This window comes from Rhinopithecus bieti, unplaced genomic scaffold, assembly GCF_001698545.2.
Source record: "Rhinopithecus bieti isolate Rb0 unplaced genomic scaffold, ASM169854v2 scaffold_4008, whole genome shotgun sequence".
Taxonomy (NCBI): domain Eukaryota; kingdom Metazoa; phylum Chordata; class Mammalia; order Primates; family Cercopithecidae; genus Rhinopithecus; species Rhinopithecus bieti.
Window position 1 is genome coordinate 85,922 of NW_016804200.1, and position 15,850 is coordinate 101,771.

The 15,850-nt window shown below is 48.4% G+C and overlaps 2 protein-coding genes across 2 annotated transcripts in view; one reads left to right on the forward strand and one right to left on the reverse strand.

The window, feature by feature from the left end:
• TMEM31 (transmembrane protein 31) overlaps nt 1-1,058 on the forward strand; it is a 3,638-nt gene extending 2,580 nt beyond the window's left edge. The window contains exon 2 of the mRNA XM_017867155.1: nt 617-1,058. Coding sequence (XP_017722644.1) covers nt 617-1,024 — 408 coding nt within the window. The 3' untranslated portion in view covers nt 1,025-1,058. The remainder of the gene's footprint in view (nt 1-616) is intronic.
• Nucleotides 1,059-5,622: 4,564 nt separating this feature from the next.
• On the reverse strand, nt 5,623-15,630 carry LOC108526414 (glycine receptor subunit alpha-4). Its single transcript, XM_017867156.1, has 7 exons — nt 15,140-15,630; nt 11,913-12,043; nt 11,556-11,623; nt 11,095-11,318; nt 10,889-10,971; nt 9,194-9,334; nt 5,623-6,322 (listed from the first exon to the last, which is right to left on the reverse strand). Exons 1-7 carry the CDS (start codon nt 15,208-15,210, stop codon nt 6,012-6,014), a joined length of 1,029 nt encoding a protein of 342 aa, XP_017722645.1. The 5' UTR covers nt 15,211-15,630; the 3' UTR covers nt 5,623-6,011.
• Between the last annotated feature and the right edge of the window lie 220 nt (nt 15,631-15,850).

Below are 15,850 nucleotides of genomic sequence, written 5' to 3' on the forward strand. Positions count from 1 at the left end.
TGAGCCACCGCGCCCGGCGACTGTTGAATTCTTAACCACCAATTAGTGTGTGACAACCTGGGCTACCTTCCTCCAGGTTGTGGAGGGAGCAATTACTACTTCTCAAAGCAATCTCTTTTTATGTATTTATTTATTTATTTATTTTTTGAGACGGAGTCTCACTCTGTTGCCCAGACTGGATTGCAGTGGTGATTGCAGCTCACTGCAACCTCCACCTCCCAGGTTCAAGCGATTCTCCTGCCTCAGCCTTCTGAGTAGCTGGGATTACAGGTGCCCGCCACCATACCCGGCTAATTTTTGTATTTTTAGTAGAGACGGAGTTTCACCATGTTGGTCAGACTGGTCTTGAGCTCCTAACCTTGTGATCCACCCGCCTTGGCCTCCCAAAGTGCTGGGATTACAGGCGCGAGCCACTGCACCCAGGGTTTCTGATTGCCTGTCTAGTCCTTGCAGCTCTGGGGTGGGTCTTGGTTTGTGGGGAGGAGGAGTAGGGAGAAAGGAGTCCAAAGGAGAAAGGCAGTGGGCCCCTCCCTAGTTGTACTCACCATGCGTTGGCGCCTCTGCCTTCTTCGAAGTCGTATGAATTCTTTATGCTGACGAGAAACAAAATTGACAGCAGCATACTCCAGCAAGGCAGCGAACACAAAGAGCAGACACACAGCCATCCAGATGTCGATTGCCTTCACGTAGGACACCTGCAACATCCAACGACAGAACTATCAACCTTCTTGAAGTCCTTCCATGGCCTACTGAGTCGATTTCCAACCCTTATCGATTGCCTGCTCTTTTTGAGCTTTATCCTGAATTTTTTCTGGTGTTTAAAGAAGCTTTCCACGACATATCCTATCGTCTGAAAGCCCAGATGGAAAAGATAGGACTGCCCATCATACTCCACCTCTTTGCACTCTCCATACTCTACTTCTACAACTTTTTCCTTCCTACAATTCTTCCCCTTTCTTTCTTTATTCTTCTTGAACTTTTGATTCTGCTTTTTATTATTGTCTTCATTCTGAGCTTCTTTTGATTCTTTTCTTTCAATAAACAGTAATGAGCATGAACACTGCATTTGTCTTCCCTCTGTTATCTCCTAGGGTCCTCATAGCCTCAGTGGTAATTGGTCAGGCAGGGTTCACAATACCGATGTGAGACACATGAGGACACTTAAGGCCCAGAGCAGATGGGTCTTAGCCAAGATTACCCAGTGAAAAGGTGGCACTAGGACCTGGGTGTTCTGGGCTTTCAATTCAGTGGCATTGTCATTTACTTAGGCTGCGGTCTCACTGACAGACTGGGAGTTCCTTCCTCCACCCCTGTTCTTCCCTTGACAGACTAGGAGTTCCTTCCTCCACCCCTGTTCTTCCCCTGGTCTTGTGGTTTTCCTTGTTGCTCTTTTGGAAAGGCTTTGCTGATGAATTTAGCTCAGTAGTGAGCTGGGGCCTCATCTCTCACCCTGGAGAGAACAGGGCAGGGATACTGAGGGAACATCACCCACCCCTTTAAGGATGCTTTGGTAGTTGCAAGATGTGGTTGGCATCCACCTATCCAGTCCCTTGTACTCTCCTCTCACTACTTTCCTTGGCAGCCTCCAAATACTTTTGTCTCCCACTTTCTGGCCTCTTCCAGGCATTGCAGCTGGGTGGGGCCAGGAGTGGGGGACAGAACTCAGGTTTAGATCTTTCATCTCCTCAACAAAATTACCTGCTACATAGTTTTCAGCTGCTGAGCTCACCACATAGGGCACCCCAGCAAGAACAGAATTTCGGAGAGGCCACTTCCTTCATCAGCTGCTGCTATGATGGGAAGTGAGGGTGCTGTAGATCCCAGGTAAGGAGCAAGTTTCACTGGGTAAATAAATCCTCTACCTCAGTGATTCTTAACTGGGGACAACTCTGCCTCCCACCAGGGACATCTGGTAATATTTGGAGACATTTTTGGTGGCACAATTTTGCAAGAGATGGTGGCTACTGGCATCTAATGGGTACAGGTCAGGGATGCTGCTAAACATTCTACAGTACACAGCTCCCTGCCTGGCCTTCAACACACAGACATGCATACACAGAGACACACATACAGGCACATCCAGACACACACAGACACACATACAGACACAGACACACACACAGACACAGACACACACACATGCACGCACACAACAAAGAATTATCTGGCCCCGAATGGCAAGAGTGCTAAGGGTGAAAAACCCTGCTCTAACTCTTTTAGGGCAATGTCACTGAGATGGTGGCAGTGGGTTACTAGGCACCCCTGATGAAGCATCCCTTGGTGTCTCCACTTTGCCACTTACTAAGAGGGCATCCTATTTCATTCACCATCCCTCAGTCCGACAGTGCCCCCAAGGATATCAAATACCTGCTATCAAGATCAATAATGAGGTAATTACTCATTATAAAAGGATGGCCATGAAGGTCCTCAGACCATCAAAGGAAAAGACACTTTAAGCACTAGGAAGAAAGTCCTGTTAATGATAAGTGTGTCAATAATACATCTCAAAAATCTTGGCTGGGCGTGGTGGCTCATGCCTGTAATCCCAGCACTTTGGGAGTCCGAGAGGCAGATCACTTGAGCCCAGGGGTTTGAGATCAGCCTGGCCAACACAGCCAAAACCTGTCTCTACTAAAAACAAAAAATTAGCTGGGTGTGGTGGTGCATGCCTGTAATCCCAGCTGCTAGGGAGGCTGAGGTGGAAGAATTGCTTGAACCCGGGAGGCAGAGGTTGCAACGAGCTGAGATAGTGCCACTGCACTCCAGCCTGGGCGACAGAGTGAGACTCTGTCTAAAAAACAAAAACAAACAAAAACTCAGGAATCTGTCCACTCACTATCCTGGCACATCTGAAGGGTTGCAAGTTTTCTGAATGGTCTCCTTGCATCTACTCTTGCCACCTCCAATCTGTTCTCCAAACAGCAGCCAGAGTTGTTTTCAAAATATAAATCTGATTATATCACTCCCCTTCACGATCCTTCAGTGGTTCTCCATTACCCTTATAATACAGTCTATGCTCCCCTTATCATGATATCTAGCCTTTGCCTACCTGTTCATTTCATCACACCCCTTGTAATCTGCTGTGGTAAACTATTTCTGTAGTTTCCCAAAGAGCCAATCTCCTCTATCCTTTCTCTCATTTACCTGGATAACTTTTACTTATCCTTCAGCTTTCACTTTAGATACCACATCCCCTGGGATGCCTTCCCTAATCATCCCAGTCTGTGTTGGTTGTCCTGCTATATGTGCTCAGGTTACCTACAACTTCTTAGCATCCATCACATACCTGGCCATTCCCTCAACTAGACTGTGAGCTCTTCGATGGCACGGACTGTTTCTATCTCAATCACTGTTCTGCTTCCAATGCCTAGCTGAGTTTCTGGCCTATAGTAAATAATTTTGAATGAATGAACAGATAGATGGTTTAGCAACATGTGATGTGCATATCTGCTGGTTTCTGCTTGCTGTCTACCCTCTTTACCACTACCTGCCCCAATAGCTGTAGGCTATTTAGATGATAGGATCTAGACAGAAGTGGCTCCTTCCCTGCTGCAACTTTAGGTCTAATCTCCTAGCCTCTGGAAGAAACTTCCATTTAGTCCTTCCATCCTGCTTTGAGCTCCCTGCAGTTGAGGGGATCAAAGGCCCAGCAAAGAGATGGTAATCAGTGCCTTTGGTGGCACCATAAAGGCAAAGTAACAGTTGTTTCCTGGGAACATGAGGAATGGTCACTCCAACTGAGTTCCCTTACAAAGTAAGCCTCTGCCACTCTCATTCTGGACACTAGAGTTGTATTAGGGGTGTGAGATCGGTGCGGCTTTTGGAAGCCCCTAGCCTGACCTCATGCGGCCCCCACCAAACTTAATGTTACACACACTCAAGAGTGAGCAAACAGTCCCTGGCTTACTGAGTCCCTTGCTCTGAGGGGCTGGCTAATGAGGCTATTTAGTTCAGGGTGCAGGCTTGGATAGTTTGCTTACTGGCCAATGAGGCCATGAAGAAGTCATTAAAATTTGACAAGAAGGTACCAAATGCTGCAAACAACCCTCCAACAAAGACTGTTTTTTCCAAATAAGGAAACTAAGTGATTCCTGGGAGCAGATGGATTATGTTCACTCACAGGAGGGAACCAGAAAAGGAAGTTCTCTTGGCAAGAATAAGGCATAAATTTCAGTACCTCTCTGCTTTAGAGATGAATCACCTTGTGTGGCAGAGGTAATAAACTAGGGCAGGGTTCTTAGGTCTGAACTACTTTTCTGCTTCTGGTCTCTTTACAAGACCACTATCAAAACACGACCATCACAGCCTGGTCTGGCCGTGTAGCCCTTGCCTAACTCCAGCCTGCCTCTCAGAGCCTTGTCAATATCCCTGTCCATCTAGGAAACACATTTACAGAAAATGATCTCTAACAACGTTTCCTGGGACATGTGATTCTGATCTGAGTTTTGTTACCACTTATCCCTATAGGGCTTTGGACCACCTCAAAGGTTTCTGACAACTCAAAAATAATTAGGGATGACACCAGCTGCTTTAGCCCCAGATTCATCACTCAGTTTTTTCAACCCTGACACCTGATAATTATAACAATAGTTAACATTTATTGAGCCGTTATTATGTGCCAAACACTGTCCTGTGTGTTAATATATTATATTTTGCAATAACCCTATGGAACTGGTAATATTCTTTTTTTTTCTCTCTCTCTCTCTCTCTCGAGACAGAGTCTTGCTCTGTTGCCCAGGCTGGAGTGTAGTGGTGCATCAGCTCAGTGCAACCTCCGCCTCCCAGGTTCAAGCGATTTTTCTGCCTCAGCCTTACAAGTAGCTGGGATTTATAAGCACACGCCACCACACCCAGCTAAATTTTTTTTGTATTCTTAGTAGAGATGGGGTTTCACCATGTTGGCCAGGCTGGTCTCGCACTCTTGTCCACGTGATCCGCCTGCCTCGGCCTCCCAAAGTGCTGGGATCACAGGCGTGAGCCACCGCGCCCAGCCAGAACTGGTAATATTCTTATTCCCATGTTACAGGCAAGATGATTGAGAGGATAAGGAATTTACCTAAGGTAAATTATTAGTAGATGATGAGCTTGGGAGACAAACCTAAATCTGCTGACCCCAATCTCCTACTCCTAATCACTACCCTACTCCCAGCCATGTAGCACATTCATAAATTCACCATGGATGTGTGAAATTACCTACTGTGTAAGCCCCCAGTAAAAAGTCTTCTTAGGAACAAGCACTGAGAGATGGGAGATCATAGGGCCTGGTTCCCAACAAATCAGTGCAAGAGGGAATATATTCATTGTAAGATCCACAAGGAACTGTGTTGCTTTTGCTTCCTGTTATTTCTACATGACAAAGTTCAGTGGCTGGTACATAGTACATGCTCAATAAATATTTATTGAATGAATAAATGGCGTTGCTCCCTGATTTGTTCAGAGCTTTGCTGACTGTAAGGACTTTGAGGTGACCTCTAAATTCCCTACATGAAGACATGAGACAGGGAGAATCTGTGCCCAGTCCCATCAGCACAAATCTTCCTGCGTAATCAAAACATCACCGGGCCCAGACAACTGGAGTCCACTGACTTTAATTGCTATTTTCTACCTCAATTTTCTCATCCCAAAAGAATGGATACTGTCTCTAGAGTGCTTTGTGATAGTTTCTAATTTCTGATACAGTAAGACGACAGAAATTGGTTCAAAACTCTGATATTCTTTTGGTTGTTTCTTACAAGGCATGATCTTAAGAAGATTATTTTACCACTCTGGGCTGTATTCTCCTCATCTGTATCATGAGGGAGCAGGACTTTCTACTTGCTGAGGATCTTTTGACCTTGGACACGCTAATATTTCCTGAAGAGAGTCAAAGTAAGGCACTGTCTCTCCTCATTCCCTAGCCAGATAGCATCCCCAACCCCAGCCTCCACATTGTCAACAATGTTATTAGCAGTATATTACAGGGAGAGAGAGAATGCAGGACACCAGCTCTTGCCCGGTGGCTCTTCTCAACCTTAAATCCAAGGTAAATGGTGAGCAGGAGGGCACATTGGGATGAATGGGAAATGGGGTGCTCTATGGCAAGCAAGTTCCCTTGCATGTCTCTTCACCTTAGGCAAAGAGGCCCGGGAGCCAGAGCTCTGGGTGGTCATGGTGAGCACGGTGGTGATGCCCAGGCCCACACGGGCAGGGGCAGCATCCATGTTGATCCAGAAGGAGACCCAGGACAGGATGACGATGAGTAGGCTGGGGATGTACATCTGAATCAGATAGTAGCCCATCTGCCGCTCCAGGTGAAACTTTACCTCAATGCAGGTGAATTTCCCTGCAAGGAGAGAGGTGAGGAGTCAGGCCCCAGTTCCCCAGTCTGTAGCTGAGCCTAAGGGGATTAGGACAGGAGGAGGGCAGCCCTCTGCTGACCAGCCTCTGGGCACCTCAGCTGGGCCAATGAATGAGCCTTTCATAATGGCCCCAGGCAGTGCCAGATGTATATACTAAGGAAGCTCTCAGACCGACCATCAAAGACTTGGCCTTTTGCTCCCAGCACTTTCATTTCCAGCAGAAGGCCTTTCACATGACGGCTCGGCAAGAGGATAAGGAGCAGGAGGGCTCCAGAGTCAGACTGCCTGGGTTTGAATCCTGAACCTTCCACTGTGTGTCTTTGTGCTTTGAGCTTCAGTTTCCTTGACTGTAAAACAGAGTAGTGATACCAACTCCATCACTGCGCTATTGGAAAAATTAAACAAGATAATGTATTTGAGGCATTTGACACATAGGTAGCTGTTACTATTATCATTATTAACAAAGCAATTGGCTTAGACTCCACTTAGATCTCAGCAGCCATGCTTGTGCTTGCTAGTGCCCCAGAAGCTCTCTAGCAACAATTCACTAGGATAAACACTGTTTGTGACTTAAGCAAGTGAGAAGAGCCAGATAGCAAACATCTGAAAACCGCCCAACAGAGACCAGCTCCAGACTGCGGGGAGCGGGTTCCCATAGAGCATCAGGCTGCAGCATTCTATTCCACCAGCAAAAAGTGCATTGGCCCAGGCACACCAACCAATGCTCCACCTCCTTTGCCAACCTTCACTTTACTCTGCTTTCCAGGGCCCTAGGGCTGAGAAAATACTAGCTCAGAGCTTCTCTTGGAAGCAGAGGCTCAGGATAATCCAAGCGAAAAGGAGAAGATGCATATATTATTATTTTATTCTGGCCTAGGTCTAGTCTTATCAGGCCTACTTGATTCTTCAAAGCCAGTGATTTCGTCAATGACTGATTATGGTTTTGACACTTTGTATGATGCTGTGACCTCTTACTGTTCCCTGAATCCACCTCACTTCATCCCACCCCGGGATTCTTGTCATGACATGCCTTTATTAGGTACCCATATTTTCTTTCCCTTCTTTCCTTCTTCTTCTTCTTCTTTTTTTTTTTTTTTGCAATAGCAGTTTTGTTTTTAATTCCAAAATTAAAACTTGTTTAGTATAGAAAAAATGAGAAGTAGAGAAGGGATAATAATATTCATAAGCTTATTATTTATCAAACCCCTACTAAGGGACCTGACTTCATATACTTTATCTCATTTAATCCTATAGCAACTCTTTGCGGCAAGTAAAATTATTATCTCTCATATTACAGATAGGAATACGGAGGCATGAAGAGATTAAGTTATGTTTCTCAAAGGCACTCAACTAGTAAATGATGATGCCAGAATCCAAACTCAGCTCTATCTGCCTCCAAACTTCTTGCTTTTATCTGTTGTATCACATTACTTTAGAGACATTTAGTGCTATTTCCACCCAAAGCTTTTAAATGCATGCTTTTGGTTTATTTCTTTTACCGTAATATAATCATTCTGTATTTATACCTCTGAATCTTACCTTTTTTCACTTGTACTTTCACACATTGATATAACACCTTGTAACCATCCCTTTTAATGTCTGCATACTAATCCACTAAGCAGACACACTATGTAATTTACTTAACCTCTGCCCTATTGGTGGATATTTAAAACAGTTCCAAGTTTTTGCTAATATAAACAGCCACCCAGGAGCCTCCTTGGGGTCAAAGGCCAATGCAGTATTTTGGAATATTTCCATATAATACATTTCAAGGAATAGGATTCCTGGATAAATAAGTAGAAAAACAATTTTAGTTTCTAAAGTTTCTCAAAGCATGTTCGCTGGACCACCTGCATCAGAATCCTCAGGATGCTTGTTAAAATGCAGATTTCTGGGCATCACTCCAAGTATAGGTAACCGTAATCAGAATCTCTGAGAGGTAGAGCCCAGGAGCCAGCATTTTAATAGACTCCCCAGGGGAATATAATGAACACCAAAGTTTGAAAACCACTGATCTATATACAGTTTGCCAACTTTTTTACTCCAAAATGTTTGTATCAATTTTCATTCCCCCTTGTATTTTCTGAATTCAATGGCCTTTTCCTCTTCCCACTCCCCACACCCCTACATACATGCACACCCATATTCATGGGGCAGTACCCAAAACATATCAGCCCACCATGGAAGGGACCCGGGATCTCCCCTCTTCAGGCTGCTGCCTCTATTTCAGGGTCAGAGCTCCGTGCAGACAAATTGTCAGGGAAAATGTGGAGCCAGCAACTCTTAGAGAAGCTGCAGGGGGGCAGATGCTCAGGCTGGGAAAGCAGCCCTTCTCCACTTCTTAGCTGACATTTCACACCTGGGAAGTTCCTGAGAGCTGGCAGTGGTGACACAGTGGGAAGTGTGGACTGTAAGCTGGCCACTGCCCTCAGGCCTATTCCCTCTGGGTTCAGCATAGTCACTCCCTATTACCAGATATGGATTCCCTGCTTCCACACAAAGTTGATCCCAGGAAAAGTGGGAAACTTTCCACCCACTGTCGTTTGCTCTGCAGCATGCGACAGGAACAAGAACATGGACTTTGGAGTTAGAAGGCTTGGATTTAAATTCTAAATCTGCCATTTACTAGCTATATGACTTGGACACTTGATTTAACTGACTTCTTAGAACCTCAGTTTTCCCTTTCTGAAAAATGGTATTTATAATTGCTATCACAAATAGATAAGTTATATGAAGCCCCTGGCCCCATATCTGACATAAATTGAACCTTTGATAGAGGCCAGCTGACTTGTCCCCTTGCCTCACATCTGAAGGTTCTCCTGTGTCTCACAGCCAGTAAAGATCCTGGTTTTTACCTGTGTTGTAGTGCTTGGTACAATAGCCTAGATCCTTCTCATCCCGCAAGATAAACTGGGGCAGAGTCAGCCCCTCAGCCACTTGGACAGCAGGAGCATCTTCCAGCCACTCAAACACGAGGTCATTCATGGTGTAGCCAACTGAAAGTGACAGAGATGGCAGAGGGCTGCAGAGTGTGGGTGTTGGGTGGGGGTAGGGGTAGGATCAGAACAGGCAGGAGAGAACAGGTGAGGAGTAAGGTCTGGGGTTTAGGAGCTTCACGCTTATCATGGAAAGGGAAACTTTTCTGGAGAGGACACTTGGTCAGTTGTCTCACGGGCCCATCCTGAGTGGGCAGGTAAATCAGGAAGACTACAGACTCCTACCCTGTTTTCAAGCTTGAGAAAAGCCCAAAGAGAAATCATTTTGGCAGACCTAGAAAGCAGGTCAAGAGGGTTGGAAAGATGTCAAGGAACCCAGCTAGGAGCCTCCTGCCATATCTCAAGCCCAGGGGAGTAAGCATGTGTACCGAACACACGTCTTAAGCTGAGCTAGCCTCAGAGCCAGAGCTTCTGCCACATCACCTCAGGGAGGAGACAGCTATTTATATCCTGCCAGTCATGCATGGGACAATGTGCATACCATAGATCCTAGCCAGGGCCTTGAGTTGGGACAAATTTAAAGCTAATATCTGAACATGCCAAGTTATTCACACATACATAGCAGTTCATGAGGGCTCATGCCACGTATATGACCATATTTGCACATGTCAGGTAGAGATGGGAGCAGAAACACCAAGGCTCACAGACATCCAGTGTTGGGCCTTGACCCAGAGTAGCTCTGTGACTTTGGATAAGTCACTTCCCCTTCTGTAAAATGGGAATTATAGTAGCTGCTCTACCCACTTTTCAGAGCTGCCATGAAGGGATATTGAGAGCCCAGGTGTGAAAGTGGTTTAAGAACTCTAAAGAGCTGACCACACAAGACACATTCTACTCATTACAGTTATTTTATGCTGGAAACAGCCTTATAAGCCTTCTTCTGGGAACATCTAGTGGATGGCTCCAGATCTAACGTCTCCGCCGACCCAGGAGATGAGGAGGGAGTGGAAATAAGTGATGGCCCAGCCTTGTCATCCTTGGTTCCTCTGCACTTTGGGCAGCCCCTCCAGGCTGGCACCCCTGCCACAGAGGAGCCCTTGGCTGACCTCTTCATTCTAGGCACTGTCCTCTGCCTAGAACTGTCATCTCCTACCTCTCTACAAAGGTATCTGTGTTTGTGGGGAACCAGGGCTCCACGAGTGCCCCCACCCTGCCCACTCTGGCATTTTTATAGGCATCTTCAATGCCTTAACTCAAGGGAAGTAAAGGTGGAACTACTTCAGGCACTGTGAGAGGGGACACACCTTTGGGCAGAGAAGATGCCACTCAAATCGCCCCCCAAAACAGCACAAACGCATTTGTGCGTAAGGCTGATGCCTTCCTGTTCCCCAGCCCCATGGAACAGCCAGATCAGCAAATAGTGTGGGGATGAAAAACACACTGTTCTAGGGGTTAGGGAGCCCTGGTTTCTAGTCTCATCTGTGCCAAGAATTGGCTGGGTGTGCTTGAGTAAGTTCTTCCCAACTCTGGGTAGCCCTTTTCATCTGTGATGTCATGAGGTCGGGTTAACTCACTGTTATTCCAGGTCCTCTGTGACTCTATAGAGACACTTACAACTCTCCAGCTGCATCGTGCAGGTCTGGATGTCCATGGGGAAGTTCTTGAGGTCCATTGGGCAGGACAAAATGAGGGTCAACCTAGTGGGATCAGTAAGAAAGAAATGACTTCGGCTTACTGGGGCCCATCACAGCACAAGGGAACCCTCCTCCCACTCCTCGGTCTTCATCTAAATTCTTCTCCTGGCCATCCACCCAGTGCACCTGATGCTGTAGAGCACATTCCCATTCTTGAAGATGCGCAGTAACTTGTTGTCCGTGGTCACCTCATGGAAGTTGGCCCCTTTCTCATTGGCAAAGAACAGGTCTGGCTTCCAGATAGAGTCCAGCATGGAGGGATCGAGGTCCAGAGAGTCGTCAGGATATTCTCGGTAGGACAGGCGTGGGTCATTCCACTGTTGCCTCAAGAAGACATTTACCCGGTAGTCCTGGGAGGGTGCAGATATGGGCCCATCAGAAACATTGCCATTCCCAGGGGCCCAGCAAGCCTGTATGGGCAGGAAGGCCATGAGGAGGAGTGTTGGGAGCACATCTCGGGCAGTAGGCATTTTTCACTAGAGAAGGAGCCTTCCTTGGGCTGATATGGCAAAAGATGCTAGCTTGCTATCTGGTGGGCTCCTCCCACTCACACTAGGCTGGAAGTGGGGAGTGGGGAGATCCCTTACCATGGTGGTCTCGGTGACGGAGCCGAAACTGTTGATGAAGATGTTGCAGGTCACGTTCACGGGTGGGCCTGAGGGTAACAAAGCACAGGCCATTGGCAGGGCATTCCAGGAGAATGGGAGCAGCTTCCAGAACTCCCTCCCTGAGCTTCAGGCCAGGGCACTGCTGGGAGAAATCAGTGCCAGCTACACACGCCCATGGGCAATGCGGTGGGGAGGCTCCTTCTGAGCTGTTAGAACTAGCCCTAGCCCTGGACCTCCAGCCTCCTTTCCTTAGGGGAGGCAATAGGGGCTGGCTGGGTAATGTTCTGCCAAAGGTGGTGGGGAGGGAGGAGTTTTTATAGGATGAAGATTTCTTACCTTTAAAATTGGGTCGAATCCTGGCATCATACCCAGATGTTCGCCCCATAAGCTTGTCTAGGAAATCAGAGGGGGACATGGACTGGGACCCCTTGGTTCCAGATTTGACTTCCTCTTTTGCCAAGGCCACCCTGGACAGGAGAGGTAAAAAAGTCTGAGGCCAGTTGTGTGCTGCATTTATCACAGACTCTCAGTTTCCATACCCCTCAGGCAGGAGGACAGAAGATGACGGGTCTCTGGGTGCCATTTGCAAAACGAGAACAAAAACAGCCATAAATCAACACGGCAGCCTACCTGTTAGTACTAGAAAAGTGTTTTCGCAAACAGTAGGTCTTCTTACCCTCCCAATTCTCAGTGAGATGGGGGTGAGGACTGTTATTCCCATTTTACAGATGAGAAAACTGAGGCTTCAAAAGGAGGAATGACTTGTTCAAAGTCTCAGAGCTAGTGACAGGGTCAGGACTCATACCCTAGGCTGAGGCCTCATCCAATGTTCTCTTTCTGAAGGTACTTGGAAAACACTCAGCGAGAGATGTCTTGCGGGAAATGATGTGGCTACTACAAAGTTTTGCCCGTCTAGCCTAGTCAAGGATGGGAAGGGCTCAAGGATAATTTTTATTTTTGAGAGTTGGCTTCAGTTGCTTGGGCTTTATGCTGGGCTGCTCAGGAAGTAGGACTCAGCTTCTGAAGAGGAAGTTTTGGCTTCTGGCGCATGCTCCAGCAGGAAGCTATGTTTGAGCTACGTTTTAGTTAAGGGCCATGCCACTGCAGGCAGGGGAACTAGTCTTGGTAACTATGGTGGGGAAGCAGGACTCTAGGGACGGGGAAAAGCCTCCCGGTAGGGTAGACATGCTGAGGTCAACTCCCATATTTTCCTGCTAACAGCTTGATTTTGAGGAAGGAGCCAGTGTGCTTTGGCATAGCTTAGAAGCCAGTCCCCTTTTCCCCTAACAGATTTCCTTCTAACAGCAGCAAAGCCCCTTCCATATGCCTACTTACCAACTTGCCAGCTAACAGATAAACTAGGGATTAGGAGCTCAGCAAAGCCTTGGGGACAGGAGCAGTGCTCAGGGCCGAGCTCAGCTGGACTCCAGGCTGGGCCAGGCACCTCCTGCTCTCTCCTGCCTGCTGTCGTTGCTCTATAGCCGACTCCACCACTGTCACTGCTGCTGCCACACTGTGGGACTGAGCAGCGGGGTAACTGCTGTGCTGCTGGGGACTAGTCTTTTTTGAGCCAGTGGGCTCCTCTTTCCCAGTAGATCCATGTACCATCCAGTGACCGATAGAATAATAAAAATAGCTAAGGCACCATGCTAAATGCTTTACACACTCTATCTAGTTTAGTTCTCACATTAGTCCTCTCGACTAAGTATTATGATTACCCCCATTATATAAATGAGAAGACTGAGGATCAGCAAGGTGAGGTGAATTCTTCACGATCATGCAGCTAGTGAGTGGTAAAGCCGGGATTCAAATCCAGAGCTATTGACTTCAAAACTAGCTCTATCTATCACAATTACTATGGTGCAGGCAGCCCAGGGTGGGCTGCCAAGGAGCCAAAGTAGGGGAAGGTCGGCAGCCCCACCCTGACCTTCTAGAGTCCTGGCTCCTTGAATCTTCTAAGCAAGAGGAAGCCCTTACCCTGGGGACAGAGACAGGCTCTGAAAATCCAAGGAGGCTGGTGATGGTGCTGGAGCAAGGAGAAGTCTGTGACTTCACCACAGGATGTCCACACAGGATAGCCAGGTGCTGCTGCTGCTGGCCACCTGCCACCTGCCTGCTGGGAGGCCACGTGGTCCTGCACATGGAGAAACTGGACCCTCCCCACTGTCCTCAGCCCCACTCTCAGGTCACCTCTCCTGCTAATCCTAGACCTAGTATCCTGGGACAGGCTATGGGCTTAGCAGTCTTGGGCCCCAGTCCCTGTTGCAGTTCCCTCTTCTGGAGCTAACTTGTCTGAGGACCTGAGAGCAGTCACAGTGTGCAGCCACTCCCTCCTGTCTTTCATTCCTGGAAAGTCCTAAACACCTGCAGGACCTAGGAGGATCCAGAGCTGACAATCTTTCTCATGCAAGGTTCTGGGGCAGCACAGGGAGAGAACTCTAACTCTGGTGCTAGGTAGCTGAGCAACCTTGGGCAGGTCACTCCCCATCTCTAGGCCTCAGTTTCCATATGTACAATGAAGGACTTGGACTCCAGACTCTCTAAGGGCCTGTTTTGCTCTAACTGCCTCTGCTTTCCAAGTCCCATTGGGAATGCTGTTACTGGAGCTTGGGCTTTGAGGCAGCCTCCCCTCCTGGAGGGCCTGCAAGGCCCAGTGTGGTGCCCCCTTCTGCCTGCATCCTCCTGTCAACTCCAGCTGTGCTGCCATTCCACTTTGAGCTGCTTTTCACTCTTTAGAAGTGTATTGCCCTGCTCTGCATCCCTGCCTGCCTGCCAGCCAATGTGTCTGCAAACAGTGGAGCAGTAGGCTTTGCAGAGGCAAGCAGCCCTGAGATGTTTCTTGGATTAAGAGGAGGAGGAGTATGCTGTAGTGGCACTGACCCCCTCCACCTTTGGAGGCACTCCTCTTATGACCAGGTCAGCCTAGGCTACAGCCGTCTTTCCTGTTCAACTCACCCTGCCAACCTAGGCTGGCTCCTGGTCTAATGAGAAAGGGGCAATTGGTGGGGGAACATTTACAGGGAGCCCAAAGGATGTCTTTCCTGCAAGCCCAGGAAGTGACTGCTACTTTTTCCCCCTCAAGGAATAGGGAGCAACCAAGTGAGCACAAGCAGGGTGACTGCAGAGGGCCGAAGAATGTCTAGCCCAGCTCCATCCTGATGTGGTCTTGGGCCAAACCTCTACTACTTGAAGCCTCTTGGACTGGCAGTTGACAGATGTTGCTGTCATTTTTAACGATCTCAGCAGTGTGTGGCCCAGATGATAGGGAAACAGGGTTAGGTGGCTGGACAGATACCCTCCATTCTGGGGCTTAGTTGCCTAACCCCTACCCAGGCCTAGGAAACCTCCACCTGTGCAGAAACATTCCCAGCATGACCGGGGCCTTGACATCTCTAATACGAAGCTCTTGGGGGTCCTAACTGGGGGAGGGCGTGTCCTCCCCTGAAGCCCTCCAGACTGTGGGCTTTGTGCAAACTTAGAGGAAAGTGTGCCAGATGCCCAGGTTGCCCATTCCCCTTGGCTAGTGTTTGCATGCACCTCCTTCTCACCCCCACTCAGCTCACCTGAGGAGGACCTGCCCTGGCAGGGTCCAGAGGAGAAGGAAGGAGAGGGTTGCAGGAACAAGAGTTGTCATTCCGCGGGGATCTTGAAGCCCTTTCTCAGCCTGGCTGCCAACGTGAGAGGGGATATCCCTGCAGGAACACCAAAAGTACAGAGCCTTTCTCCAACTTGGGCTGCTCGCAAAGAGCCTGCTCTCTCTCCTCTTCTGCCTCTTCTCCTCTGGCCCGTCTTTACCTGCCAGGGGCCAGAACTATTCTCCTGGAAATGATCCTGACACAGATAACCCTACTGGCTTCTGCTTGGGCTTGCCTTGGGCTCCAGAGGGCCTTAGCCTGCCAGCCGGGAGCTGGAAAAGACTCTCTCTGGGCAGCAATCACTCTCTAAACCCTGAAGAGTCTTGGTGGGGAGGGAGGAGGGAGACCGGTAGGAAGATGTTCTCCTGCCTCCCACCTCCCCCTAGATGCACCCTCCGAAAGCAGCAATTTAAAGGCACAGTCAGCAGCAGCTGGAGTGGGGTTCAGAGCCTGCCTGTGTGCCGGGGAGGAGCTTGGGCTGCCGTGGCTGCTTGGGGAGGGCTGGAGGTGTTCTGTCCAACCTCTAACTCCCCAGCTGCAGGAGGACATGTAAGCGGCCCTGCTCCCCCCGCCCCCTACCTCCCACCCTCGACCAGCTTTCCTTTCATTCTGGAGCCAAGCTGGAGCCCAACAGTAAAG

What these genes read in the sequence shown, in the direction of transcription:
- LOC108526414 (XM_017867156.1), bottom strand. Translation starts at nt 15,210, where the DNA reads ATGACAACTCTTGTTCCTGCAACCCTCTCCTTCCTTCTCCTCTGGACC. An exon ending in CCGTCACCGAGACCACCATG is followed by an intron (nt 11,319 to 11,555) that starts GTAAGGGATCTC and finishes GCACCCTCCCAG; the next exon opens with GACTACCGGGTAAATGTCTT. An exon ending in TACCAAGCACTACAACACAG is followed by an intron (nt 6,323 to 9,193) that starts GTAAAAACCAGG and finishes CTCTCCTTGCAG; the next exon opens with GGAAATTCACCTGCATTGAG.